The sequence below is a fragment of the Falco cherrug genome, chromosome 1 (assembly GCF_023634085.1).
Source record: "Falco cherrug isolate bFalChe1 chromosome 1, bFalChe1.pri, whole genome shotgun sequence".
Lineage (NCBI taxonomy): Eukaryota > Metazoa > Chordata > Aves > Falconiformes > Falconidae > Falco > Falco cherrug.
In genome coordinates, this window is record NC_073697.1 from 116,941,254 (window position 1) to 116,969,175 (window position 27,922).

The 27,922-nt window shown below is 51.0% G+C and overlaps 1 protein-coding gene across 1 annotated transcript; it reads right to left on the reverse strand.

Moving 5' to 3' along the window:
- On the reverse strand, positions 1 to 27,890 carry CDRT4 (CMT1A duplicated region transcript 4). Its single transcript, XM_027813349.2, has 2 exons — positions 27,705 to 27,890; positions 1 to 459 (listed from the first exon to the last, which is right to left on the reverse strand). Exons 1-2 carry the CDS (start codon positions 27,811 to 27,813, stop codon positions 80 to 82), a joined length of 489 nt encoding a protein of 162 aa, XP_027669150.1. The 5' UTR covers positions 27,814 to 27,890; the 3' UTR covers positions 1 to 79.
- Positions 27,891 to 27,922: the final 32 nt, after the last annotated feature.

The following is a 27,922-nucleotide window of genomic DNA, read 5'->3' on the forward strand; positions in this document are numbered from 1 at the left end:
TGCTATTTGTATGTGTGGTTTAATGCACTCTGGAAAACATTTGAATGCATCTCATTCTTTGCTTCTAGATGCAAACAGATCATTTCTTCTTGCTGGAACATGCCAGGGAGCTACTTGGTAGCACACGCAAGGGAGGCTTTCTTGCAAAAATAACCCTATTGCAAACACTTGGTGATGGCAAACTGCTCTCAGCCGTGGACATCCCCACAGAGTCCTTCCCCATCCCGTGGGTGCTGCTACCTCTGCTCAGCTTTGGCACTTGAGTTACTTCCTCAGCTTCTTGAGGCTCTCCGTTTGTCTCTGTCTCTGCTGGGCGGTTGGATGCAGCCTTTCTCCGCTCATCCTGCTCAACGAGCATCTTGACCACGGGGGCTGTGTGAGTGGTGTAGGCAGGCCGGGGGCGGTGGCACTGGATGAGGTGGCCGGGCAGCCCCACGTTGGCTGAGGGTGGCAGATACTCTGGAACCCAAGAAACAGACACCATGAGCGCACAGCTGGTTACCTCCCAGCCTCTTCCCTCTCGGGGAAGGGTTAGAAAGAAGGATGCCTTTGATGACACTAAGGATGCTCTTTGGATTAGTGATGGCTTTGCTATGGCCATGGAGGGCCAGGCAGCACTAAGGGACAGCAGGCCATACCAGGTGGCTACTCTGCATCAAGGTTCAAGTAACCCATGCAAGAAATACAGATGATGCCCATAAATTCTAGCCTTTGTACCTTTATTTCTATACTTGAGCACAGGGTGCGATTGCACTGACCAGGAGGAGCTGCAGGTCAGTATTACACAGAGAAGCACAGTGGGAAAGGAAAAAAAAAAAATTAATATGAAAAAAATAATCAGCAGTTCTCATTTCTGCAGCACTGACCAATGGCCAAGATAGCATACAGCAGGACAAGACCACACTGAAGATCTTCCCAGTCTCAGCTTTCTGCCCTAAACCCCATAATCACTCAAGTCTTGCACCTCAAACACAAAGCTACCAGGCTGGTAGGAAAGGCTGGAGGGATTAGGCTTCCCATCTGCTTGGGAAGATGTCTGCCCAAGGGAAACTTCAAAGCCAAAAATCCAAGGGAAAAAAACATTCAGAAAAGGAAGATGCATTCAAATAGGTCTTGGAAAATGAGATCATCAGTATTAGCATTTTTAGATACAGGGCTTTTCATAAAACCAGCTTGTTTTCGCTTAGATGGCATTAGTCCTTGAAGAGTTATATAGCAAAAAAGCAGAATTTTCCATCTGAAATATTTCACTTTTCAATACCTTTGCTTAACGCAACAGTTAATTATGACTAGAAAAAGTAGTAAAATGCAATCTTGCTTAGCGCAAACAAGCTAGAATAAGATGGGAAAGTCCTACTGATAAAGGTTTCCCTGAAGGTCCATTGCTGTCAAGAGGATGAATTTCCATGCTACAGTATATTTAGAACTGGTCTTTAGCAAGCTCTGAACAACAGCCTGCATGCAAGAAAGGATGGAGAGATGGAGCAGCCACCCTGCAATCAGGCTTTTGCTTAAGATATCCATACTTCGCGCTTGAGAGTCCCCCGTGCATGGTGGACAGGGCACTCCTAAGGAGAGGAGGTGGGGTGACTCGTTTGCCCTCAAAACAGGCAAGGACAAGACGTGGCTGCTGTGGAGGGCAGCAGAGGTAGAACACAGTCCTGTTAAAGGCAAAGCTATTTGGTTTACAGGTGTGGAAAGCCCGATCCACTAAATGACGCTAACTCTTATTCCTCAGGTGCATTATGAACCACTTCACACATGAAGAAGCAGGTGGAGGCCAATAAATACACATCACCTCCACAGCCCTGTTCACCAGCGGTCCCGGGAGAGCACTGCAGCCCTTGGGTACCCCTCCCCAAGCTGGGCTGAGCCAGCAGCAGAGCAGGAAGGAGGCAAGCTGCTTCAGCTGGGATTTACAGACCTGCCCACATCACACACACCTCCCTGTTCCTAAGTCAGCCAGGTGTTGGTGGAAAGCCTGGTCCTGACCTCTCATCGTGTACTATTTTCTTTTACAAACTGGGTATAACTGCCTCTTTCCTCCCCTTCTTTCCTGCAGAGGGTCAGTCCTTTCCCACCAAGCTATGCATACCAGGGAAGCAGCCAGAAGAAAAGCACGCTGGCTCTGATATTCAGCTGTGACACTCAGGGTCCTCATCAGAAAAGTGTGCCAGCTCTGGGCGTTCAGAGAAGGGGACATGCAGGGACAGAGCCGCAAGCGTTTCTCACCAGGCTCCTGGTGGAAATTAAAAGCAAAAAGCTTGGAGCTCTGAGAGTTTTAAAGAAATGAGAGCACTTACAGAAACAGCTTAAATACTTCAAAAAGCTGCTTCAGATTATCTTCTGCTAAAGCTGTACGGACAGAAGGAGGGAAGAAAAGTGGATTTGCAGTGGCTTCTGCACCGAGCCACATCCCACGGGCTCCCGAGCCCAAGAACGTGCACCGCGGTCACCGCTCCTGCAGCCCCTACCCGCAGCGTGGCTGGTGCCAAACGGGCTCTGGGTGTGCAAAACGTCAGGAATTTGCTTTTACGTAAGCCATGCTCCTGCTCGTAAGCTATGCTCCTGCTCACGCTGCGGGAACACGGCTGGTGCCAAGCTCTGCCTTCCCGCGCTCCCCCTGCCCGGCCCCAGCCCAGCACCCCAGCCCAGCACCCCTGCGAACGCCCGAGGAATATAGCAATGTGCATCGCATCCCAAGGGCAGGCGCTGGGGCTTCGCCTGCCCCAGCCAGGCTCTCCAGAAACCCCCAGCTGGCCTCCCCGCTGGGGAGACAGCAGCGGATCCAGCCGGGACAACCCCATGAAGCACCATGGTGTGACAGCAGGGTGGCGGCAAAGGGGGACGATCAGCGATGGGCAGCCCAGGCTCTCCCCAAAGGTTATAAATAGAAACAGCCTGACGTGTTTGCAGAAAAAAGTTTCCATACCAAAAAAAGTTGCACTGCAATTATGTTGCTGTGAACTTACGCCATCCTGTACCTATGCTGTACACACACACACTCAGCTTTACGATCAGAAAAAGTCAAATTAAAAAACGTCTTTTTTTAAATTATGAGCTTTCGGACAGTGGCACACGCTGTGCTTAAACAAAATGTTTATTTTGACAAGCTGAGATAGTCCAGTCTCTTCAAATGCCTGTTCTGACTCACTATCTGGAGGTTTTAACCGTTGTTACAGAACCGGTTTACAGTTCAGCTCATCAGGCTGACGTGCAGCAAATACCACCACCAGAGGGTTAAAAAAAAAAAAAAAAGTCTTGTTAAAGGACAATTCAACTATTTTCCAAGTGTTTCTGATGATTCTGGCTCAGCCCACCCTCCAGAGAGCTGGGAGGGACAGCAAGGCACCCCCAGCCCCGGCAGAAGGAGTCACGCCGGGGGCTGCTCCAAGCACACACAATTGTGAGCGTGCATACGTGCAAGCTAAAGCGCTGCACCGCAGTGGATGGAACAGCAGGATCAGGCCCCAAACCCCACCAGCCAAGCACAAAAAGAGCTGATCTGGAGCAGTTTTCCCCACTTCTGTAGGCTGCAGCTCAGGTCTTTGCAAAACGAATAAACACACGGAGCAAAACCCGGGCACCCAGCCACCGCGCGGGGCTGGGCTGTAAATTTAATTCAGCAGTAACAAAGCCGGTGGAAAGAACTCAGCGAAACCACCCCGCCTGCTCCCGGCTGGACCCAAAGAGCTGCCAGATGGGTGACAGGGGGCCAGGGAGCGGGGCAGCGAGGGCACAGCCAAACCAGCAGCACCAGCTGCTCACCAAGCACACCCGAAGGTGCCGTGGGTGAGGACCACGCCGCACACGGATGGTGGGCTGCTCCCGCGTACAGCCACAAAACAAACCGCGCTGCATGTTTTGCAGAGCAAACAACAAAAAAAAAAAATCCAGCTGAGTCCCTCACCCAAACAATCAATTGTGTAATGAAAAGGCAAGGAATGAGCACAACGAGGTGGTGGAACCGGGAAGGACAAGGGTTACGGTGCTGAGGTGTGGCTCCAGCCCGCGCCTCTCGCTTGCACGCCTGGTGTTTTCTCCCTCGCATGCCTGGTGTTTTCGTTGGAACATTTACCTTCACTGCCCCGAGCCAGATGTTCCCAGCTCAGAGAGCTCCTGATGTGGTGAGGCTCGCTAAGCTCGCGAGTTTGGGACAGGGGGACATGTGCATGTGCTAGGCGTGTCTCCTAATATTTTCAGTGTTTGCACAGTATTATTTTGACCCTGGATAAATACTGCTACTTAGGTGATATTTGTGTAGGCTGGAGTTTCAAAAGAGCCTTGGCCTCAGCTGCATTGATTAATTGCTACAGCATCATCACGGAGGGCAATAAAATGAAAGGGTTTTAGAATTTCCTGAACAGTGAGGGGGGGGGGGGAAGAAAAAGCAGTGTGATGGACAGCAGCTCAGCTCAGATATTTGATGAGGTGGGAACATTTGGTGACAGGATAAAGTTTAGATACCCACCAAATGAATTCTCCCATCTAGTTGGGGGTGCAGGGAACCTCAGATAAGGCCACCAGATCTGCCTTCCAAGTTGCCCGTGGTGGAGTGCTGAGACAGAGGGTGCTGCAAATCCCAGACATTTATCCTCTGACGTTATCTCCAGCCCTTCGCAAGCCAGCAATGACTCGAAAGGCCCCAGTGAGTGAAGACACAAACATCACCCTGACTACAGAGCCCAGATCCATCAGCTTTTCCTGCATTACATCCCCGTGGAGGCCACAGACAAGTGACTCCTTCACACTGATGGCATGACAGGAGACAGCCAGATGCCACAACAGCACTGGGAGCTGAAGATGGGAATGCAAAGCACTGAAGAAAAGATGCCAAGGGAAATCCCAGAGCTGACAACATCTCAAAGCAAAACAAGATGGGATCATCAGGCATCATTTGTTATTTACAGCCTGTGTTTGGCTACTGGCCTGGAAGTGATTTCAGAGCCCAGGAAGAAAACGCTCCACAATGACCCTGGGTATCCTCTAAGCAATCAGCTCCTTTGCTTCGTAAGCACCTGCTAGTGAGACCTGTCTCCAGGATTGTCCTGGAAAAGGCTTTCCAGGGCAGAACTGGGTTGATTTCCCTCTCACTACAGTGTCATGATTATTGCCTGCCATTGCCTCTGCATCCCCTGCCTGGGGCTTACCTGAAGCTGTACCCATTGTGGTACCTGCTCATGAACTGCTCCAGCATGCTCCTCTCCCATCCTGATGCCAGCTTGGGACCTCACCAGCCTGCGCTGGGGAGCACCAGGGTGGGATTTCCACATTCCCCCCAAACTGTGGTTTCCAGCAACAAATCTGATGCTAACACGGGCTGCCCTGCCTGATAACAGGGACCGGGTCAGCATCAGGCCTGGCCTGCCACGCACCACCTGATGCAGCTGAGAAGGGACACATCTCCCTGGCCTGTCACAAGCCACCAGCCCACTGCACATGGGGAGACCCATCTCCTTCTGCAAAGCACAACCACCAGCCTGGCCTGCAAAGCACAACAACCTGCAGCCACGAGCACCAGGGCTTCCCCCCAGAACCACACACTCCCCTCCCATCTCTGCTTCCACCTCGTGCCATTCACCACCTGCTCCCACCATCCATCCTTGGCAGCAGGTGCACTGCGAGAAGAGGCTACCAGGCTGTGTAAGGCTCTCCACTCGCATCCCAGCCTGCGCTTCTGTTGGGTCTCAAACTCAGTACGCACCTGAATGTGCCAATTCCCTCCCCTGAGATAAGCAGCCAATGCAAAATATAAAGACAGAACCCGACTGAAGCAGCAAGATCAGACAATGGCTAAAAACATCTCTCATGAGACCAAGTGCATCAGGGCACCTCACCTGCTCAGGTGCAGTGAGAAAGGCAATACTAAGCTGGCTTTAATTTGGGACAGCTGGGAGCATCTAAAATGAGTGCCAGGCCCCTACAGCACACAGCTATTTCTGAAAAATTCAGTTTTGCAGTGTTGAACTTCATGTACCTCTGCTGAAAGTGCCAGCCCTAGAACATAAAACCAAAAGAAATCTCCCACCTGGAAGCCTTCCAAAGAGGGCCTTGAAGGATGTAATATCTAGAATGGGACTGTAAAAACACCCTGTGTTAGCTTAACTTTTTCCACCAGAAATAAAACTCATCCAACCCAAAAATTCCCTATTGACTTCAGAGTGCTTTTGAAAACCCCATCCACAAAAGCAGCATTGATCAAATTTTATTTTTTAAAAAAGTGTCATCAGTGGAATGATATCTAAACAGAATAATTCAGGAGCCTGACCTAACGTTCCTAAGCGATGGGCAACCTCCAGCGCTGCCCACGCAGCCTGTGAGCAGCTATGTAGTGCTGGGGTCTCTGTCTTGCTCCTGGGCTAGACTGCGCTGTGCAGCTCCCTTTAGGATGGGGGCCAATGTGCTACTTGGCATCTACTACCCAAGTACTACTATTTAGCACATCTACTACCCAAGGCAAGCAAAGACCTGTCATCATCTATAACAGATGAGCTTAACCTGTTTGGGCTTGCAAGCGCAGTTTCAGATTAGACGGCAGCTTCCTAACTTCATACCTGACCAAACTTTCATCTTAACATCAGGTGGAATTTATGTGAGGACAGCCCTAGCTTCAAGACACATGTACACACAGCGTGTGTTTTACAAGGATGCTGATTTTACACCTGTGACGGTACTTCCTGGGAATTTACTGTCTGGCAGACTTCTGCAAACCCCTCAATGTGAAAAGCTCTCCAAGTTGCTCTAGAGGCTCAGCCAGGGCACTTCACAGGGGCACTGCAGCCCTCAGCCTTGGAAATCCTCTTAACCGCCAAGGTTCTGGTAAAGTTTAAGATCCAGAGATCTGTTTCCATTCTTCTCCCCAACAAAAGACCCAGCTCCTGATTGCCCACGTGCCACATACAACATAGGGCCATGGCTGCAGCTATTTCTATGTCCTTCAAGTTACCACAGAGGGAATTCACTGTGCAGCACCCTCCGCCCCCCTGGGTCACACCTGTGACTGAGTATGGCAGCCAAGAGCTTCCTCTGGCCTCAGGTCTGGGTGGGAGCTGCCACAGCCCCCTGCACCAGAACGGTGCCTTGTGCCTCTGCCACAGCCATACGAAGGCTCACCGCCTGCACCCACAAGCACCACCTGAGGAGCACCACTGCACTAGCAGATACATCCAGGTGAAAAAAATCAAATCCAAAAGCCTCCTTTGTACACAAGAAGCTGGCACCCCTATCCAGCTTTGCTGGCTCAGTAACCAGACCAGAGCCACGGAGATGCTCCAGTCCCATCCCACGGGTTTGGCAGCACGAGCCACCAGCCTGCTCAGTCCAACCAGGCTATTAAATCAGATTCAGGTTGTCTGGATACCACAGCAGCACACTGCAGAGAGGGCAAACTTGAAAAGACACACACACACCCCCTCAAACAGCGATCCTTTGGAGAGGTTGAGTGAAAAACAGAACTTTCACACAGAAGTCACCAACAAGCGCTATGATTCCTGTGAGAATGGGGACACGTGCAGCCAACTTTAAATACAAATCAAATGCTCCCGAGCTTCAAGACACTGTCAGAGGTGCAAATTTCTCTCTGACTGCATCCAAAAAGCGCTGCAGCACCAAAGCCAGGTGCTTCCATGGGCAAAAAAAGGATGTTACTTGCAGACAGAGACACAGAAGTAACATCACACAGTGAACACAACTATATTTTATTAACCAGAACATTAAAGCACATGCTAAGTTTTGCTCAGGCTGCCAATTAAGGCTTTCCCCAGTTTTCAATTATTACTAATTCACTTAAAATTAGCAGGCTAGGCTGTATACCTGCCACTGTGTTACACTTCATGCTGCTCATTTTCTTTATCTCTTCAGGATGGGAAGAAAACCTTAGACAAAGCTCTGTTGCTGAAACCCTCGGTCAATAAATGTCTCCCTCACGATCTACAACTCTGCTGATGGTACACAAGGGAGCCGGTAGCAGAGAAACAGTAAGGTAACAGCCACTGCTTGTTTTATTTTATTTTCCCCAACTACAGGTTGAGATATTCGATGTAATAAAAGGAAAAATCACCCCAAGAGAAAGGAGGGAGGGCTGCTTTTTATGAAAGACATTTAAGTCCTAAAGCGCCCAGCACTTTGCTTCGTGCTACAACTCATGTGAGTTTTAATGCTAAGAGAGTTGCTGGCAGCGGGACAGTTTTCACACTCTTCTATTTAGAGAGACAAGCCTGAAAAATAGCCAAAGCTGTCACTTATAAATCAGGTTGTTCTGACAGTGCCCAGAGCAAGCAGTAAAAGCAAATGGGGGGAAATGAAATTACATGCTGCAAAGGGAACTCTGCAAAATAATAAGCTTTTATTTTGTGTTTTTAAAAGTTCACCATAATTAGAACGATTTTTTCCTCTGTTCTTTCATTTGTTTTTAAGCCAGCCCCTGCTGACAGGCTCTGGGCCCCCAACCTCTGGTTCCCATTCATTTGGCTTTGGCCATGTGGTTCGCATATTCTTGGCCGGGGCACGCTGGCCTGCAGGAGCAGACGTCTCCAAGGGCTGGGGTGGAGAAGATGCAGCACTTGGTTTGCTCTGGGCATGGGAACCCGTGCAGACCATCCCTCCCCAGCAGCTTGCAGGCACAGGTGTTCCTGCAGCACAAGGTCAGTCCACAGGACACCCAGGTTGGTGGAAAAGGTCTTCCCTGCAGCAGGCTTGGGATGTCTCAGACCGTATCATCTTCCACCAGCGTGGGATTTTTCATTTGAGCTGGGACATCTGGGTTTTTTTCTACAAACAAACTGAAAGCTGCTGATCTAAATTAGGAAGACAGCAGCAAGTGATGTCCCTCCTCTTGCCCCAGTCCTGAGGGGGACCACATCCATTCCTCCAAGCTGACAAGCACCACTGGGCATATCTTAACACTGTTTTAGAATCTTAGCTTACCCTGCTTTGCTGGGGGATCCTCAGGACAGGAATTCCTGCCTCCAAGGTTCCTGTCCAAAGATTTTTCAAGCTCTCAGTTTAAGCAACATGAAAAGCAACGAGTGCTACTCTGCCAGAAGTCAACTTTACACCTTACTTAGTCCTATACAATTCAACAGCAGTTTGCTCTCATCTTAGGCAGGATTAATTTGACCCTCAGCAAGAAGCCAGATGGAACAGCAATTGCAAAATGAACTGCTGGGAAACACATAAAGCTGATGAAAGGATAAGAGCAACAAAACCGCCCTTTATTCATTCATTCATCTGATGTTACTGTTTGAGGTTCTCCATGAACCGCTTGCAGCCCAAACTCCTCCCCATGCATGTGAATCGGGAAGCTGGGATAGAGATGGAAACAGATGATCACAGGCTCTGAAAGGGCTGGAGGAGAACGAGATCAACAGAAGAGGCAGCCAGGCAATGTGGAAACTCGGGATCCCCATAACAGGTCCCAGGGAAGGGGAAAAACCCTGCCTTGGTGCTAGGGCCATAGCGAAAAGCTAATAGAAGAAACTAATAGCTTGAGGAGTGTTTTATTTCTGTGTATTCCAGGATGGGCTTGATCTAACATCAGGTGGAGTTGACTTTTGCCTCCAAGGGGCTTTGGATCCACTGGAAATTGAACCACGGGGTACACTATGTTGGCCCAAGAACAGTTAGCCCCAGGCCAGGAGGTACCATCACATCACCCCAAATACTTCCAGACAGGTGCTGAGGTGAGGAGGCAAGAGATGAACCCACATGGATCACATCCCTTCCACCACCTCAGCTCGCTCCAGAGCGGCCTTTCCAAGCGCTGCCCCAACCCCAGCATCCACCTTCAGCTACCAGGACCAGCTTCTACCTTCAGCGGACAGGAACAGAGGAGAAACAAAAGGGTTTCCACAGCAGCAGCAGCTCACAGGCACTGCATGCCCCAAGCTTCACTGAACATGTCTTACAATGCGCTCAGTGATCTATCAGGTTACGTGGCTGAGCACAGGAACACGGAGCAGCACACTTGTGTGGCACAGCTGAATGAGCAATCACCCCGGGAACACTGCTGGCACTACATTTCATAATGTAGATGCAACATTACAGACCCCTTTCAGCTTCTAATTTTGATTCTTACAAAGGGGAAGGGAACATGCTAGGAAAAAAAAAAAAAAAGTGGCCTCCAGGATAGAAGCCTTCAGTATTGGACTCAAGTCACTCCAGTGTGTACATGCAAACAGCAGCTAAAATAGAAGGGGCGGTTTCTCAGCTGCTGCAATCCGTGTAGTGCTGTTCATTTGACAGTCACTTAAACCAGGGGAACATCTGACCCCACAGCAGGATGGATGATGCCCTGGCAAGAGCAGAACAAGGTACTGGCCCAGGCTGGTGTAAACAAGGATCATTCAGCGTAAACAGGGATAGTTCACCAGCCTCCCTATGGCTGTGCCCAGATCTGTAAGCAAGAGCGTGCCCCCTGCAATCAGGCAGCAGCAGTCCCTTGAATTAAAAGCAGCTCAGACTGTTCATTTCTTTCCGAACCCAGTTTCAGCTGCCTTTCTTGCTGCTCTCTGGCCCACAGCCCCCTCCCCAGCTAGTCCTGCATCCCTCCAGCCGCGCCAGCCTGGCTGGGGGGTGGATGAGGAGGCTGGGCTGCCCGTCCCGCGGGCACCACCGAGCTGGGGGAGCAGCCAGAGCAGATATTCAGGAGAAAGTGCTTGTTTATGCGAAAACACAAGGAGGCAAATAGTTGACATTAAGATTTTGAGGAGGCTGTGGGACTGGGCTATTTCTTTCAGCCCTCACACAAAGGGACCTTTTTTGTCTCTCTCTAAAACAGAAACGATATTGAAGGGTCTGTGGAATTTCTGGGCATTTTTTTCCCCTCAGAGACGCAATGGCCCGCACTCCAAGGCGACCAGCGAAGCAGGATGCAAAGGACAAGATGTTCATATGTGCCTCTGCATCCATCTCCTGTCCCCCTGCTGCCACAGCCACACCAGACCCTGCACCCCCAAGAAGCCCTTGCTGGCAGCAGCCAGAGGGGCAGAGCTCAGAGATGCCCCACCAGGGACCAGGGCTCACGCAGCTGCACCCGTGCCTGGAGTGGCTGCAAATCCTGCAGGAAGCCATTTGCTGAAAGCACCCCCTTTTGCAAAGGGGGCTGCAGCTCCCACACCCACCCTGCCGGGGAGCTCCAGACTGTTGTTGCACATCCAGCAAACACCATATTTCAGGCCACAGCCTGGAAGCCAGGACAGGTTGCCTTGGACTTGTCATCCCACATGTCTCCAGCTTTAGCCATCCCCAAGAGGGGCATCAAGCCCACACCAACTGCCAGGCCAGCCCAGCTCCCCCTCCCTGCACATGCTCCTGTCCCAGCAAGGACCAGGATACATGTGCTGCTGCTTCCTCAGTGCATTTCCCAACACGGCTGAGGACATCTCTCGACACGTTCTTTGTGGAAGCATTACACAACACAGTTTGGCTCCAGAATGTTTCCTGCATCAGTGCCCACAGGGCTTGGACCAGCCCAAAACCAGGCAGCCAAACACACAGGCAGTTGTGGATAGGGCACCTCTACAACACCGCAGAGCTCGCCACCGCGGAGAAATCTCTGCTTCTGCCAAGACAAGTTCATGAAGGCACATGAATATACCTGCTACCTGACCCTCTGTGAACCCCTGCCACCTCAAAGACTGTAAGAATTTGGCACAGACCCCACCACGCTGCTCATCCTGGAGCTCCTTACACTCCCAAGGCACTTTCTGCCCACAAGATGATAGGAAGAGCTTGTCCTCTGCAGGCAGCCAAACTGCCATGGGTGCTGGCAGGAGAGCAACGCCTCCGCTCAAGTGAAACACCAGATAAGCCCAATGCCGACAAAGCAGCCACGGTTTATAGGATGAAAGTCCCATAAATACCAGGGCACGGTGCAACTCCTGCTGTTTACAGGCAGCCCCCCGCCTTACCCGCTCAGCAGCAAGGGCAGAACCAGAGACCTCCCAAGTTCATTTGGAGATCCACCACGTTCTCCCCTTCCTGAACATGCATAGCACCCAGCCAGGGCAGTAAGGATGTTTTAGCACAGCCCTGGTACAAAAGGCTGAAGACAACCAAAAATAAACCCCCCATTCTCCTGCAGCGAGTGCCGAGCATGACCCCGGTGCCAGCAGAAAGTGCGTAATCCCACCGAGGAGAGGGCAGATCCCGGGAACAGCACAGCATTGTACAGTGCTGGCAGCAGAGCGCACATCCATGAAACCTTGCAGAGCTCCCCATCCCGTCTGTTCACATTGCAGTAGTTAGGTAGGTTGCATGTTGGTCTAATCAGCTGTGGGTGCTGCTGCACGGTGGCCTGGTGTTACGGCACGCAGAAGGTGAATCTGAATTCCTCGCACTAGTTCCTTGCAGCCCTGTGCTTTGTACAGTTTGCACAAGCAAGAAACTAGTGTGGTGGTGGAGCACGAGGACCCCCCCCGTCAGGGGGAGCAGCGGAGGAGCTGGCAGAATGTTCTCCCTGTTAACTGGGAGACTCTGCGGGATGAAAGCAAAAATAGAGCATGTCCGCAGCCACACCTGATGGAGGCACTTCAGAGCGGCAACTGGTCCCAGCCCCACTGGGACTGAGCACCAGCTCCTGTTTCCCCAAGGCACTGGGCACAGCCTGCCCCAGCACCATCCAGCCCTCCCCAGCCGCCTGCTCCACAGTTCCACGTGCTTTATTTCTCCCTGCTTAGGAGACTTTTCATGGACACTAACTCCTGACCACCTAGAAGCCCAGCCACAGGAAAAAGCCACCTCTGGGAAGCAAGAGGAGCCCTTCCCAGTCCCCAGCATCTGGCCAGGAGCCATGTCTCCAGCTGGTTTTACACATCTGATGTCCTGGGGTACTGTGCATCCTCCAGGAGGACTTAACCTCCTTGTCCATGGGGAAGGAGATGGGGAGCAGCGGCTGCAGCCCCAGCGTGCAGAGGAGGAAGCTGGGGCGAACAATGGGTGCTTTGTCAGCCCGGGCCAGGAGACATGATGGAGCAATAAAAGCTGCACGCTGAGCTGGTGGGATGGTTCAGACTGATCAGCCTGTTCGTCCTTCGCTTCCTGGAGGCCCCTGCAAGAAATTCTGGCATTGCCCCTTCAAATCAGCGCTTAGCTAGAAGAAATCTCTCTTCAAACCTCCGAGAAAGCTTTCCTACTGGTTGGAGCTCTCTTAATTCCCAGTTTGAGTTTGCCTAATAAATCCCAGACTGCTCGACTTCCATAACACTGATCTATGAGCTCAGGCAGAAGTTAACCCTTTGTTAGCCCCAAACAGGGAGTGAATAACCTTCTCCTGGTTTATATGCCTTCAGTGCCTTTTTCGGTAAGCTGCGGGGGAGGGGGGGGGGGGGGCAAACCCTGACAGCCTGCGGGAGCACAGTACCCAGCCCCATCCAAACCCCAATGCCCCTGCAATACAGCACACCCTAGTTTCTTGCTTGTGCAAACTGTACAAAGCACAGGGCTGCAAGGAACTAGTGCGAGGAATTCAGATTCACCTTCTGCGTGCCGTAACACCAGGCCACCGTGCAGCAGCACCCACAGCTGATTAGACCAACATGCAACCTACCTAACTACTGCAATGTGAACAGACGGGATGGGGAGCTCTGCAAGGTTTCATGGATGTGCGCAGTGCCTGCTTGAGACTGTTGCTATTGCACACCCGATCTCAGTGACCAAACAGAAAAGCCAGGCAATATTTTTTCATCCTTTACCAGAAATGGACTTTCAGAACAATTGGCAGTGCTATCAACCCTTTTGGTGTGTATGTATATAACTATACAAGAACACATTTACAAATACACTTTGTCACACAGGCATGTTTGTACAATCAAGTCTGGTTTTTTGCTTCCCAAAAGCATCTTCTAAAGAGAATCTACGAAATTTCAAAGACAAACGTGATACAGATTTCCACTAAGAGGCAGAACAAGTCAGAAGCATACCAACCGGCCACCCAGTGCCCAACATTAAGGCACACCTGTCTGTGGCAGGGAAGGGATGCAGCCAACATCACATCCCACATCTGACCTCCTACCACACCTTCCAGAGGAGCTGCCTGGGACAGCTGTTGGCTCGAGAAACTCAATTGACCACTGCAAAGCAGAGAGAGCTACTGCTGAGATAGCAGCCAGTGCTGCTCCAGGGGCCTCAGAGCACTGATGGCTGTAAGAGTCTTAAACCTCTACAGAAACAGAGGCTCCGCAGCAGTTCCTTCTCCATCCAGGCTCCCCTCCAGTCTCTTTCCACTGCTGGATTGACCAGGAGTGGAAAGGATTGGCAGGAGGCTCCAGCTGGGGTAGGCTGCCTCAAAGGGGGCTCCTCACCCTCCCACACCACCCAGCTCTACCAGGGAAGAGCCATCACCATCACCACTCCACAGCAAACTCAGGCCATTTCCTGAGGCCAGGGCGACAAATCTGTCCCAACAGAAGCATCCTCTCCTAAGCTGCATTTCCCTACCTGCCACCCCTGTCACGTCTCACCCGCCTGACCCCAACCCCAGCAGACTGGGGGCTTGCTATCAATGTTTCCACTTAACCCAAGTTGTGTTAAAAGCACCCCAGTGTTATCCTACACATTACAGCCTCTCACACCCTGCCCCCTTTCAGTTCTGATGTTTGTAAACACCCTGGTAATAAACACAAACCCACTGCAGCAGAGCCACACACATCGAGTCACAGCTAAAGCAAGCCCCTTGGAAGCCCTACAGGATGCTCTACTCTTAAGAGTAAGAACCAGGATACCTCATATGTTTATGAATACATACATTTGTAGAGACCATTAGTTTGAGCTACACTTTGTGACTCAGCATGATTTTGCCTGGAAATGAGCTGGCCTGGGGGGTTATTTTAGTCTTGCAAGACTCCCACAGCTCACACCAAGCAATGCAGCAAACCTTGCTGTGAGCTGGATCTTCCAGAAAGCTTAATCACACATGTACTTCCACCCATATAAGCCTTACCAGAGAAGTTAGAGATGCCATTCCCTAGCTACAGAACAACACACATCAGAGTTGGAGCTTTCACAGTTTTCCTACACTTCTTTCCTCCACCAACATGTTATGACACAGGCATGGGACGCTCCTCTGGTAGGCTTGCTGGAAACCTCACCATAAATCCCAGTGTTTGTAGCTTTCGAGTCATGTGGGGTTGTACTTTCTCATGTTGTCTCCAAAGTAATCCCCCAGGAATTCCATGGCACCTACCCAAGCGCTCTGGCTGGTAACCCAGAGGTGCCAGAGCAGGGAGAGCTCCAGGACACATGGTGGCAAGGTGCACACTGCAGAGTAAGGCCACCCTGTGACCAAGGGACGCCTCAGTTCTGACATCCAAAAGCCTTGCTTTGGAAAGCTTTCCAGAAAAAAGTTGTTCACCTCCCAGCTCCCCAACCAATAATTTCACTCTCTTGCTTGATCAGCAACAAACTTCCAGAAGTCATTGCAAGCTTTCTCAGTCCAGCATCACCCTGTTGTTTATACTTCAGGTGTCTGACAGTGGGGAATCTCAGAGCTAAGTAGAGTCTTAGTGCTAAAGTATAATTAATGACCACATTTTTCCTAGTAATCATTTTCCCAAGGCATTAGCCAGTACGACGCTGAAAGGATGGTCATTTTCACTGCAAGATGACCAGTTCAATGCAACATTTTCCATCCAGATTTCTCCAGCAGACACACCCGGTCTCTTCTGCAGGGCTTACAGGCACCTCAGTGGTGATGCTCCAACTCTTGAAGCCAGGATAGAGCACAGATGTGGGTCCTGGCCCACCCAAGGGTGCCCACTCCAAGCACAGCTTGTGTACAAGACCCCAGCAGCACCGACTCCTTCCAGCCTTCCCCCAGTATCCAGGTCAGTATTTAGGCAGCAAACACCAAGCTTCCTGCTGTCACAGCCACATTGCAGAGGGCTCCTCTTGCACAAATATATGGAGTTGTTTGCTCCAGGGAGGCTGCAACATGCATTTACCTGCAATGCCCTCCCAGGCATCCTGTCACAGCTCCAACACCTCCGGTATTCAGACAAGCAGTAAAAAACCCAGCGCCAGTAGTTAAAACACACCATGGTGACTCTGCACACAGCAAGGACTGGATTTGGGATCAGATGAAATCACAAAAATGAGGGGAGAGAAACCAGGCTGGCAGCACAGGCAGGGAGGGATAGCAGCTCTAAGTATTAGTCAGAAAGAGTCAAAAGTTCACGTTATTCCCACAGCAGAAAAGTTCTGCAAAGGCACTGTGCTCAGGTTAAGGACTTCAACAGGAGGGAAAGAGGATTTTTCCCAGCGAGGGCTTCCCCCTCACAACATACCATTTGCCCTTTCTCCACGGGGATGAAGTCCCAAGTAGAACTTGACAGAAGGCAAGCCAACCCCCAAACCCAGGTAGGGGTCTGCACCTCCCAGGCAGCTCTCCAGGCCAGGATCTCCATCAGCACTCTGCAGGAGCCCACTTAGTTTCATCATCCAACAGCACGTGCACAGGGTCCTGCACCTCCCAGGCAGCTCTCCAGGCCAGGATCTCCATCAGCACTCTGCAGGAGCCCACTTAGTTTCATCATCCAACAGCACGTGCACAGGGTCCTGCACCAAACCCACGTTGCACCAAACCTTTTGCTGCCTCCGGAAGAGCTACACCACATATAGCTGAGTTGAAGTCCAGGATGCGCCATGGGATGAGACAACTTGAGAGCTAATGCTCTGAATCTGGAGACTGAGCATAAAGCTGAGATGGGACTGCAGACCAGGATCTTCTACAGATGAGAACGGACTTCACAGAAACAGCTCAGACCCAGCTCAGAGGGATGTTTGCAAACCTCACACCTGCTCATGACCTTGTGCAGCCTGGCTCTGCCAAGGCTGAAGAGGCTGCCACGCAAGCAGGCAAGCTGCACAAGGAGAGTCTCGGGCATAACTAGAGCAAACGTCACCCTGCTCCTCGGGTAGTAAATGGGAGGGATGAAACTGCTGCTGTGGAGGAGTGCAGCAAGCCCCAGGGCATACACTGCTGCTCCCAGAGGTCCTTTCTACCTCCTCCCCTGGGAGCTGCCCACCCCGAGCATCTCTGCATCTGTGTCCTACAGGAGAACGAAGTATGTTTTTGCTACAGTGAAGAGAGGCATCTTCTTGCCCCGGACATTTTCTCCCACATTTAACACAGATTTAGGTACAGGGAGATGCTGAGGCAAAACAAAACTTCAAATCCAAGCACAGACCTGGCCTCCTTCACAGACAGGCCTGTCCATAACACAGAAAAATAAAAACACTGACCCACAGGAAGAAAAAAACCCAAAAAAACCACAAACTACTTTCTCCCTCCTCACAGCCTCCTTGCTATTTGGTTGTCCTCAAACAACACCCCAGCAAATGCCTGAACAATACAGGTTACAGCAACACAGCAAAGAGACTTGGCCCAGGTTCTCCCCCCACATAAATCAGCACGGTATTAGCGGAGCCAGAACTTTATGACAGCAGCAGATCTGGCTCAAATTCAGCCCACAAAACCAGCTGCCATCAGCCTAACGCAACACAAATTAAACATAAGGTTTTCCAATCAAGCCTTACATCAAAAGTAGAGCTATGTGATTCAAGTTGCAGGCACAGCTTCAAGCTAATATTTGTTTTACCTTAATTACTGTGCTATTAGCCTCTGCAGTAAACTTAACTTGATAGGCAAGATCCTGCTGGCGGCCAACAGTAACTACTGAAGAGTCATTTTTACTGATGCTCACTCAGTTATCTACTGCCACAGCCACAGTTAGGTCTGTCTGGCCAATTAAATTCAGGCTACCTTCCCTGTGAAAAAATCCTGGATGGATCCATGTGTATTCCACATCTGTGAAGCACACCAGGGAAGTACAGGCAATTCCAAGGGGTCCACCCGGGTGTTTAGTGGTGCCCTTTTGTCATTTAAAATATAGCCATAAGTTAACTTGAGCATCGATGGGCTAGTGACTGTTCCTGCACCGCAGGGGAACAAGGAGGATGCTCTGGGCTCCTGCCTTCTCCCCCTCCCTGCACCGTCCTCCTTATTTTACTATCTGTAGTCCCAACAGTTTCACAGAGAGGAAGCGGATTACTCAGGGAAGCCACATATTTCCCCTTTACGGTGACACACTATAACATGACTCAGCCAAACACAAGAGTAAAAGACAGCACACATGTAGCAATCTAGGAAGGATGGTGCAAGACTCCCGGGGTGGCTTGAGCCCAGATTCCAAGTTCCACTCGATAACCTCAGCGATTATCTCTGTGCTGGCTGGAGCACTCTGAGCTAGATGAGGAGAGCTCAGATCATTCACACTGAACGGTTCAGCAGCGGCTCAAATGCTGCCCTGGCAAGTCCCCACTAACAGCCGTCGAGTGGCTGCTGGAGAAACCCTCTCCAACATCCGTTTCTGGAGAAACCCTCTCCAACATCCGTTTCTGGAGAAACCCTCATTTCTCACCCCAAATGGTTTCTCACTTGCATGCTGGACAGAGAAGATCAGCTCAAACACACAAACCATCTCCTTTGTCACCCAGCAGCCTGGTCCAAGAGCCAGGGTGATACTGGCTTGCTCCCAGAGGGGCTGGAGGAGAAGCCACCTTTCCCCAAAGGGAATGCTTCCATCCACGTCAGCTAGCAACCACCCTTCGGTGGTGTTGGCTGCTATTATCACACAACCAGGACATGGCACTGAAGGTGGCATGAGGTGCCCCGCAGTCCTACACTGACAGGGACAGTCTGGTACCCGGGCAGTGGGCTGAGCTACTGCAAGCAGCCCGCTGGCTGGTCAGGGTGCTGGGATATAAATTCATCTCAAAGAGGAAGGAGCCTCATGCAGCTGTGCACTTTCCATCAGATGGGGACCAAGAGATGGAGCTACTCTTCCATGGGTTCCACAGAACAGCCGGGGCTGGAAGGCACCTCTGGAGCCCACCCAGCCCACCCCCCTGCTGCAGCAGCTCTCCTAGAGATGCTGCACAGAGCCACGTCCAGGTGGGTTTGAATGTCTCCAGCGAAGGAGACCCCACAGCCTCTCTGGGCAGCCTGTGCCAGGGCTCTGCCACCCTCAAGGTGAAGAAGTTCTTCCCCATATTCAGCTGGAGCTTCTTGTGCTGCAGTTTGTGCCCCTTGTCCTGTCACTGGGCACCACTGGGAAGAGCCCGTCCCGGTCCGCTGGGCCCTCACCCTTAAGGTATTTGTGGACAGTGACAAGGTCCCCTCCCAGTCTTCTCCCCTCCAGGCTAAACAGCCCCGGCTCCCCCAGCCCTTCCTCGAAGGGAGATGCTCCAGTCCCCAGATCACCTCTGTAGCCTCCGCTGGCCTCTCCCCAGTAGTTCTGCATCTCTCTCAAACTGGGGAGCCCAGCACTGAACACAGCACTCCAGACACTGCCTCAGCTGGAAGGCAGAGCCATGCAAGTCAGCTTCTCCACACCCCCGTGGCTAGAAGCAGGAGACAAAGCATTCATCCAGGCTTTCACCTCCCTTCCCTGCCTGCCCAGCCTGGAAGCAATCTGAAGCAAGGTCCACGTTTAGCCAACAGACCCCAGCCTCTGCCACACATCTGACCTTGCTGTATGACAATCCACTTTTTTCCAGACTTTTGGAAGTACCATGAAGAACTCTGCTTGCAAGCCACTGTGTCTAGCAGTGGCCAGAAGGAATTTCACTGAGCAAGAGGTCAAGCCTCTGCGGTTTCCAGTACTTTCCTTTCACAGGCAGCTCCTAAGCCTTAAGCACATCACTTTATTTGCAGCGGCTCACAGAACTGCTGAGGCTGGAGGCACCATTGGAGATCTTCAACCCATCTCCCTACAGCAGGGTCAGCAGCAGCAGGTCGCTCAGGACTGTCTGGTCAGATTTTTAATAACCCTGAGGATGGAGACACTGTTTTTTCTGCTTTAACATCCCACTCTTTAATCACAGAAAAAAGATTATTTTTATTTTTATTTTTTTTTTACAAAGGCATTCACATCAGGCAACATCCAATCTCAACAAGTTAAGCTGGCTGAAAATGAGTTGGGAGGGGAAAAGCTTCAGCTAGAAACTATTTTGCTGGAATAAATCTGCTTTTCAGAGCTGTTGACTGTTTGACAAGATTAAAAACTCCATCTGGAAAGTATCCACTTTGCATTAAAAACCTGATCAGGCAAGAGAACAGACAACTTTGCCTTTTAGTTAAAATGGCCTCTCAAAATGGAGAATTTGCACCGTTTGTTTTCATTTTGTCATTAAATTCTCCTTAGTACAAGAAAACATTTCCCAGCCAGCTCTACCAATTAGCAACTGGGCTGCTCTGCCAGCCCAAGAAGTGACAGCCTGCCTCAAGCACGGCATTCCTGCCACAGGGTGCTGCATCAGCCCTTGCACCCCGACGTGCCTTTGCTCCTGGATGGGGTTTCGCACAGCCCCAGACTGCCTCCCACCGAGCAGCACCTTGCTCCAGCTGGAGACCCACAAGACAAGTTATTGCCCAAATATCTCCACAACTCCAAGCCAGCAGGATTGCTTTGTACACAAAAATCCTTGCCCCAGTGATGCCCAAGCCCTGCTTTTGGCTTCGTTGGACCCAGGGTTGCAAACTCCAGCCCTTCATGAGCAACCTGTCCCTTTGAAATGGAGCAGCAGTGGATGGACAAGCTCATGTCACCACCCAACTACCTTAAACGTGCCTGTTATGAGAGCTCAGGGCACATCCATGACGTGCCCTGCATTCCCCAGAGATGCCGTTCAGAGGAGCAGGGTGTGTGCACACACTTTTCTGTCCACAAGCTGTTCTGGATGCAGCATGCAACATGACCCACGGGCTGAAATAGCATCTGTTTTTAGCAGGAAGATGCTGCAAGGCTGTGACACCCGCCTGCCACGCTAAAAATGAGAGGCGGGAATGTTCAGTATCCAGCCAAATCAGCCCGGAGAACAGAAATACTGGGTTTGTACAATTAATCTTCCAGGGGAAGAGAACATCCCCCTGGCCCGCCCTTAGGAAACCCAGGATGACCCGAGGGGGAGCTTCCCAGTCCCTCAGCCCTAAACAAGCAAGAGCAGAACAAAGGCAAGGGCATAAAAGGAAACCCTGCAGGGACCTGCCACCAAATATAACCCAGGAAGGAGCCAGTGCATGCAAGCAGCGAGACCCCTCTTGCACATGGGCTTAGTTTATCTCCATGGATTGTCATATTTATTTACTCAAATGACTTTCTGAAGTGCTTTAGCTACAACAGATTCTTGCTTCTGTTTTCATTTCCCCCCCAACGCAGCTTCCCCCTGCCCTGCAGCCTGCGATGCTTCTGCAGGAGCAGCAGTCTGCACACAGGGATAAAGGTTTCACAAGTCCAGGAAAGAAAATCCCTCAGGTAGTTGTGGTTGCTGAGTTACGGTGGGATTTGTGTCTTTCAGGGAGCCTCTGGAATGACCAAGGTGACTGAGGTCACTTGAAGCAGCCTCTTGATTGCTTCATTTTCCCAATTGTTAGCAAGCCCCTGGCCTGAACGGACCTGAGGGATGCCGTGCACCACAGAAAATTTAGTTATCTTGAAGGACAAAATACAGGCCCACATATCCCCCAAGAATGCCACAGCAGCATAACAGAAGGACCCCCAAGAGAACTGGCTCCTGTGGTTGAGCAGCCCTTCTCTAACCCAACCTCTCCTTCGTGACCCAGAGCCGGGAAGCCAGTTTTAGCCAATGCAGCTGTGAACAGCTCTGACAAGAAAAAGAGTCAAAGCACTCATGTCACCACTCTTGTGACCCTTTCCATACCTGCCATCTGGGATAACTTTCTGGCAACTAACAGTTTCACTCGGCACAGGAGGTTCTCCCCATTTTTGACCACATCTCACTGGAAGGGAAAGCAGTGCTCACAGAGTCCCAGGGACAAGCCATGAAGAGCCAAACCAAACATTCTCTCAGGACAGAGGGTCTGCTTGTGCTGCTTACCTTTGGCTTGGTAAGCACGTACACAAACCTATAGAAGCCTGACGACTTTCCACAAATAGAGACTTCCCTGTTACCAGTGGATGCCTGCTCTCCTACAGAGACCAGGTCTGGCTTTGACTGAGGCTCCCATGGAGCCCAGCTCCGAGGACCATCCTTCACAGCTCTGAGCCCTAGGAACAAACCCAAAGCACGCCTGATCTTGATGCTCTGCAAAGCCCATGACTAAGCCCCCAACCACTTTAGTGACACATGGTCAAGCTTTTAGGCATTTGGCTCTTAGGTCAATGCCACTCAGCATTGCTTTTAACCATAAACTGGAGATCGGGCACAGGTTTTTCCCAGAAGAACATATCTAGTCCCAAGGAGACCTTCACCAGTATCTGTGAACCAGGACACACCGAATCAGGGCACACCACCTCCACAGTTTTGTAGCTGTAGAGCAACCTTTTTGTGCCTTTTAGATGGTAGCAGCTTTCTGAAAACTGTGGAAATAAATGGATAAGGAAAAAAAAAGATTTAGGTCTGAAGGTCATGAGATGACTAAGTGAGAAGGAGGTCACCTAAGAGTGCTCACACACTCCCCAGACATACACACAGACTTGATGGACACACTGCTAGGGCTGGCCAACAGTGCCACATAAACATAATGAGCACATCCAAAATGATCCAAAGAGCTTTGTGGCAATTTAGAGCAACTGCCAGGGAAACTGTTAATCCTTTTCTGCAGATGAGTTGCTGCACCCAGGCTGCTCCATCACCAGGACTCAGCCCTGGACCCATCTGGTGTGACAGGGGCCACCAGGCAGCTGCTCAGCAGGGACAGAGGTCCCAGCAGGACACACACGCTCTCACATTGAAGCCTTCAGATCAGTCACCCACAGTTTAAAAGAAGTTGCTCACTGCTTTTCTACAAGTATTCCCAAGGTATTTGTTGGCAAGTTTCCTGCATTCCTCACACATTCCTGCAAGGAAGCCTTTGATATGATTTCCAAGGGAAACCAACACCAAAGAAACACAAGTTGCTTCAGAAACAAAAGTGCTCATCACTGAATCAATCACTTCCAGCATTCTTTTCCTTAAGCTCTGATCAAGAAAATATTACTTGAAATTTCTGTAGCTGACCCTGGAGAACAGCTCAGCCTTCCGCAGCGCGCTCTCTTCAGCTTTCAACACCATCTGCTTGCTTCTGCCATTATCTCCGTTGCATAGAAAATGAAAGTGAAAATCAGAACACAAATCTTCCCAGAGGTGCAAAGAAAGAGGGTAAAAGCCAAAAACAGAAGCAAGGAGCTGCTATAGCAAGTGCCCCACAAAGCTGCCCTTTCCCTGAGCTGGCAGAAAAGGGATTTTTCAGATAAATGCTTCCTAAAGCTGGTTGATTCCAAAAAAAAAAAAAAAACCCCCAAAAAAAACCCCCACCACCCTCAAATGAAGTACAGATGACTATTTCCAAAAGCTTCCAGAGATTTGTGTTGCCAACCATGACACACCCTGGGTTGGAGTTTCCTTAGCAAAATATTAAGCCCCCCAAGATGCTGGGCTTCCAGAGCCCGGAACCTTCTGAGCCACCAGGCACACCCAGCCCATCACCTGTGGGATGCAGCCCGAGACAAGCGGCATTTGGTTCCCCGGATCACCCGTTGGACTTGACATACTCCATGTTCAGAGGGGCCAAATCAGGGCATTTGGATCCAACTAGTTTTCCCAAGCTGCCCTGAAAGTCAGCCAGGGCTGAGGCCGTTCCAGCTGCACATATGGCCTAGAGCAGAAAAGGGACAAGTCCCTCGAAACATCTTCGCTAGCATGTATTTCACAGTCGTGCTGCTCCCCACTCCAAACAGGGGGGGAAAAAAAAATATATATATATCACTCCACTACTATGAAGTTTCCCTTCTCAGCAAAACTGACCATGCCTCCACTGTAGCAGGTTTTTTGCCTCCTCTCTCCAGCCATGCATTATCAAACCCCTTTGTAAATTTAACAGCAGAGCCTACAGGCAAGACTAAAATTAATTCCTTAATTATTTTTTTTCAGGAGCAGAGAAACTCCAGGATGCAGAAAGCCAGCAGGCTGACAGACACCTCCCTATTCTGCAAACCATTCGCTTGCCACATCGGAGCTGCAGCCAGGACCAGACAGAGCTGGGAGGAATGTCACACCCCACCCAGGCAGACACAGCAGCAGTGTCCAGAGCCAGCACCGGGACCCATGCTGCCCCACACCAGCACCAGCCTGGCTGGGCTGCACGCACACCCCAGGTCCCTGCACACTTGGAACTGCTAGATCTCATGTTCTGGGAAGGCAAAGGTTTCTTTGCCCAGTTTTACCAGCTCCTCCTGTTATATTCATGCCCTGAGGCCAGCAGATGAAGGCAGTGGGGACCCAAACCCCAACGCTATTCCCAGGCAGCCAGCGGACACAGGCTGCACCCCTGTTTTGGCACACCCTGGGGCCAGCGCTGCACATTTGCCCTGGAACAAGCGCAGCTGGGATGCTCAGGGCAGCAGCCACAGCAAGTACTGCTGCCCTGCGTGCAAAGCAGCCCTTACACACCACACACCCCTAGAAACACTGCCAGCACGCCCAGGCAACGCAGCAGCCCAGACTGCAGCATGGCCCCATGCAAAATTCACTTAGGCAGCTTTTCATAGCCCAGAGCAAGATACTACCCTTACTGCTTAGTTATCAGTGTCTAGTGAACGAGCATTAGGTGACACAGAGGACCATACAAAGGAAAAAAAGTGTGGCATCTCCTGCTGTTTTGTTAGTGGACATCGAAGTTTGTGGAGCCCAGCCAAGGATCTCGCCCATTCGGGTCTGAAGTTCAAGTTTACGTGAAGATCTGGCCCAAACCCTCAGCTCTTGTCCAGCTCTGTGGATAGATGGAGAAGATGACTAGTAGATGGACCAGAGGCTGGCTCCTAAATGCCGATAACTGATGCTGGCCCCAAGTGGTGTCTAACAAGGCAGTGGGGGTGGCTCTGGATGGGCAGGACAGACTATCAGAGGAGCACCCAACACCCCAGCCACTTCCAGCTGGCACCAGTCACCCCAGATAACTTAGAGCAGACTCCACACGACCTTAAAAATAGAGAAAAGAAGTCAAAGCATCTCAATTTCTTGATCATGTTTCAATTCCTATTTCACATGACTTCTGGATCTGTTTTTCTGCTATACAACCCTTAAAACGAACAGACACTCCTGCCAGCTGAACCAGCCAGGGCTGTGCTGAACTCACCCGCGCCTCCAGAGCTAACTCGCTCCAGCTCCGTCCAAGCCAGACCACAGAGGCACAGGAGGAAGCGACAGCCCATGGCTTATCCAGCAGGTCACCGATGCAACATCTGCTTTCCATGTTCCCCTGGGCAAGGCTCCAAACACACAACATATACATCTGCCTGCCTGTCTCCATACAGCACATGCCATTTGTCTCCTCCGGCACCGCTGATCGATGACCCCAGCAAAACTTGGCAGAGTGGAGTAAAAAGCAGCTCCCCAAGAAACACACCTCATCCCTCGGGACAAAGCAAGTCTACAAAATAAAAGCTACAAGCGGAGCAGCTGTGATCCCCACCCATGAAGCAGGGCTGTAAAGGAGCTTAACGTCACCAAGTAAAAAAGGAGCAGAGCCACAGCGAGCATCCTTTCCCCACAGCAGCATCTCTGCCATCCACAGCCCGAGCACAGCAGGCAGTGTTGTCACAACCCTTCCACCTGGGTGGCAACAGGAACATCTGCAGGCTGGTGCGTGGACAGGGCTGGAGGAACCAGGGGAAATAAGTGGTCAACAAGGAGCCAGTCCCACCCACCTCAAGGTGTCTGGAGCAGGACTGCGCCTCGGCAAGTTGTCTAGCTTCAGGACAGCCTGAACCCTCCCTGAGCCCATGCTGTTGCAGGGTCACACATTAGTGCTGATGAAAAACAACTGATCCCCTTCAGGATGGCAAGCACAAGGCAGGGACCCCCAAACCACGGGGCAGGGCTCGTGCCATCAGCCAGCTGCAGTGGCTTCAGCTCCGGAGCAGCCACGCAGGTGCAGGGAGCCCTGGGGGTGCTGAGCCATCTGTGCTGCAGCATCACGGGTGGCCTGGACCGCTGCAAGGACCACCACAGTGTCCCAGAGCTGAGAAGGGGCATCTCAGTACAGCACCCAGGGACATGTCACCTGCAGTGCCCAAGCCACCAACAGGTAATCCAAGAGCTGATTACAGCTCCTTGAGCTATTTGCCTTCCACAGCCTATCCACGGGAAACACAAGTGCAGAAATTCTACTGCTCCCATTTTACAGAGGTGGCACAGAGAAGCTTGCTGTCCTGACCAAGGTGCACAGGCATCAATCCAGCTCCCAGCCCTATGCAAAGGTAATTATGGGCCATCTAAGCACCATCATCCAGCTACTTCCTACTTTGTTTGCATGATCTTGAAACTTTATTTGAAGGACCCATTCAAAAAGAATACCCCAGCTATTTCTGAATTAATGAGAGTACAGCTATATGGAGCAACTGCATACCCATTTGTCTGCAGGCAGAGAAAACAGCACCTAATTTTTTAATCCAACTTTCTAATCCAAAATACCAACCTCTCCAGCTGTGCTAACCCCTGCTTGGAAAACAAGCAGGACAGCAGCCCTGCTTTTGCATTTGGCATGTGGGGGCTGCACACACCCAGCAGGCGATCACACAGGGGGGTCACTACCCAGAGAGATGACGGAAGATGTCATAGGAAGGTCCCAAGAGCTAGGGAGAGCTGGAGATCTGTCAGAAATCACACCACAAGGCTGTGGCACAGCAAGGGTCACCTGCAGCATCAGGCACCCTCTTAGCAGTAAGAGCACCTCTCCTCTACCTGCACATCCTCACCCCCAGGTACAAGTCCAAGAGCAGGTAGTGATGTACCAGGTACATGCAAATACATAACTGCAAGAAAGTAGAAAAGATCCAGGGAAGTGCAAAGCACCAAAAATTATCCCGTAGACCCCATCAATACTTAACTTGTTTGTGTTACACACCCACAGGCCCGCTCTTATGCCCCTGCAGAGGCTGGTTAAAACACATGAAGTTTAATGATTACCACATCTCATGCTACATGTCCCACACCAAGCTACGCAGAAAATCATTTTTATGTTACCTACTGCAAATTCTCCCTGGCCCCACCACCAGCTTGACATTGCCCAGGCAGTGAATTGAAGCCTTAAACGAGCCACTAAGGACGGCAATTAGCCACTAATCAAACTCAATTGCTGGGCATCAGTGAGAAGGGAGTTTACACCCGGGGAAGCAACCTGCCACAGGCAACTTAAATTTTCTTCACTGTTTTCTGCTGAGCTGCCCATAACAAAATCCTAGTATTTTCAGGTATTTCAGGGAACGCATCACACATCTCCTAAGGAGGGAACTCCCAACTTCACTGCAAAGATCCAGGGTGAGCTGGAAGTTTCCCCTAGTGCTGGAGGCCTCGCACCTCGAGCGCTGACCCCAGCTCACCCCGCAGAACCAACCCAGTTCAAACACACCATTAAATGGTCACACTCAGCACAACACAGCCCCAGGTTCCCAGCGCAACAGCCCAGCCTGGCCAGCCACAGGCAGCGGGGTGCAGCCTCACCAGGATTTCTCCAGCCGCGTTTAAATGTCAACCCAGGGGATATTTAAGCTTATGAATAAGAAAATAAGCAACCCCAACGTTTTTGCAGGATGCCCACACAAGGGCAATGCCCGTGCTGGCTGTGTGCACAGAGGGCATCATCCTCCAGCTTCCTCCATCCCTGCCCATCACCCCGGCACAGGGCACCCACCCTGGGCAGCCCTTACCTGCGCAGGGGCTGCTGAAGGTGTCGCTGGAAAATGTTTCCATCCGCGTCAAGTCATCAAACACGTCCTGCTCCGAAGGCTCCAGGATTTCCTTTAGAAAAACATCCATTTTTCCCACCGAGCACGGGGGGAAGGGGTACAAAACCAACCAAAAAAAGTTGCATCACATGATGCTAAGTGGCCAAAACTCCCCCCCCCCCCTTTTTTTTTTTCCTCCC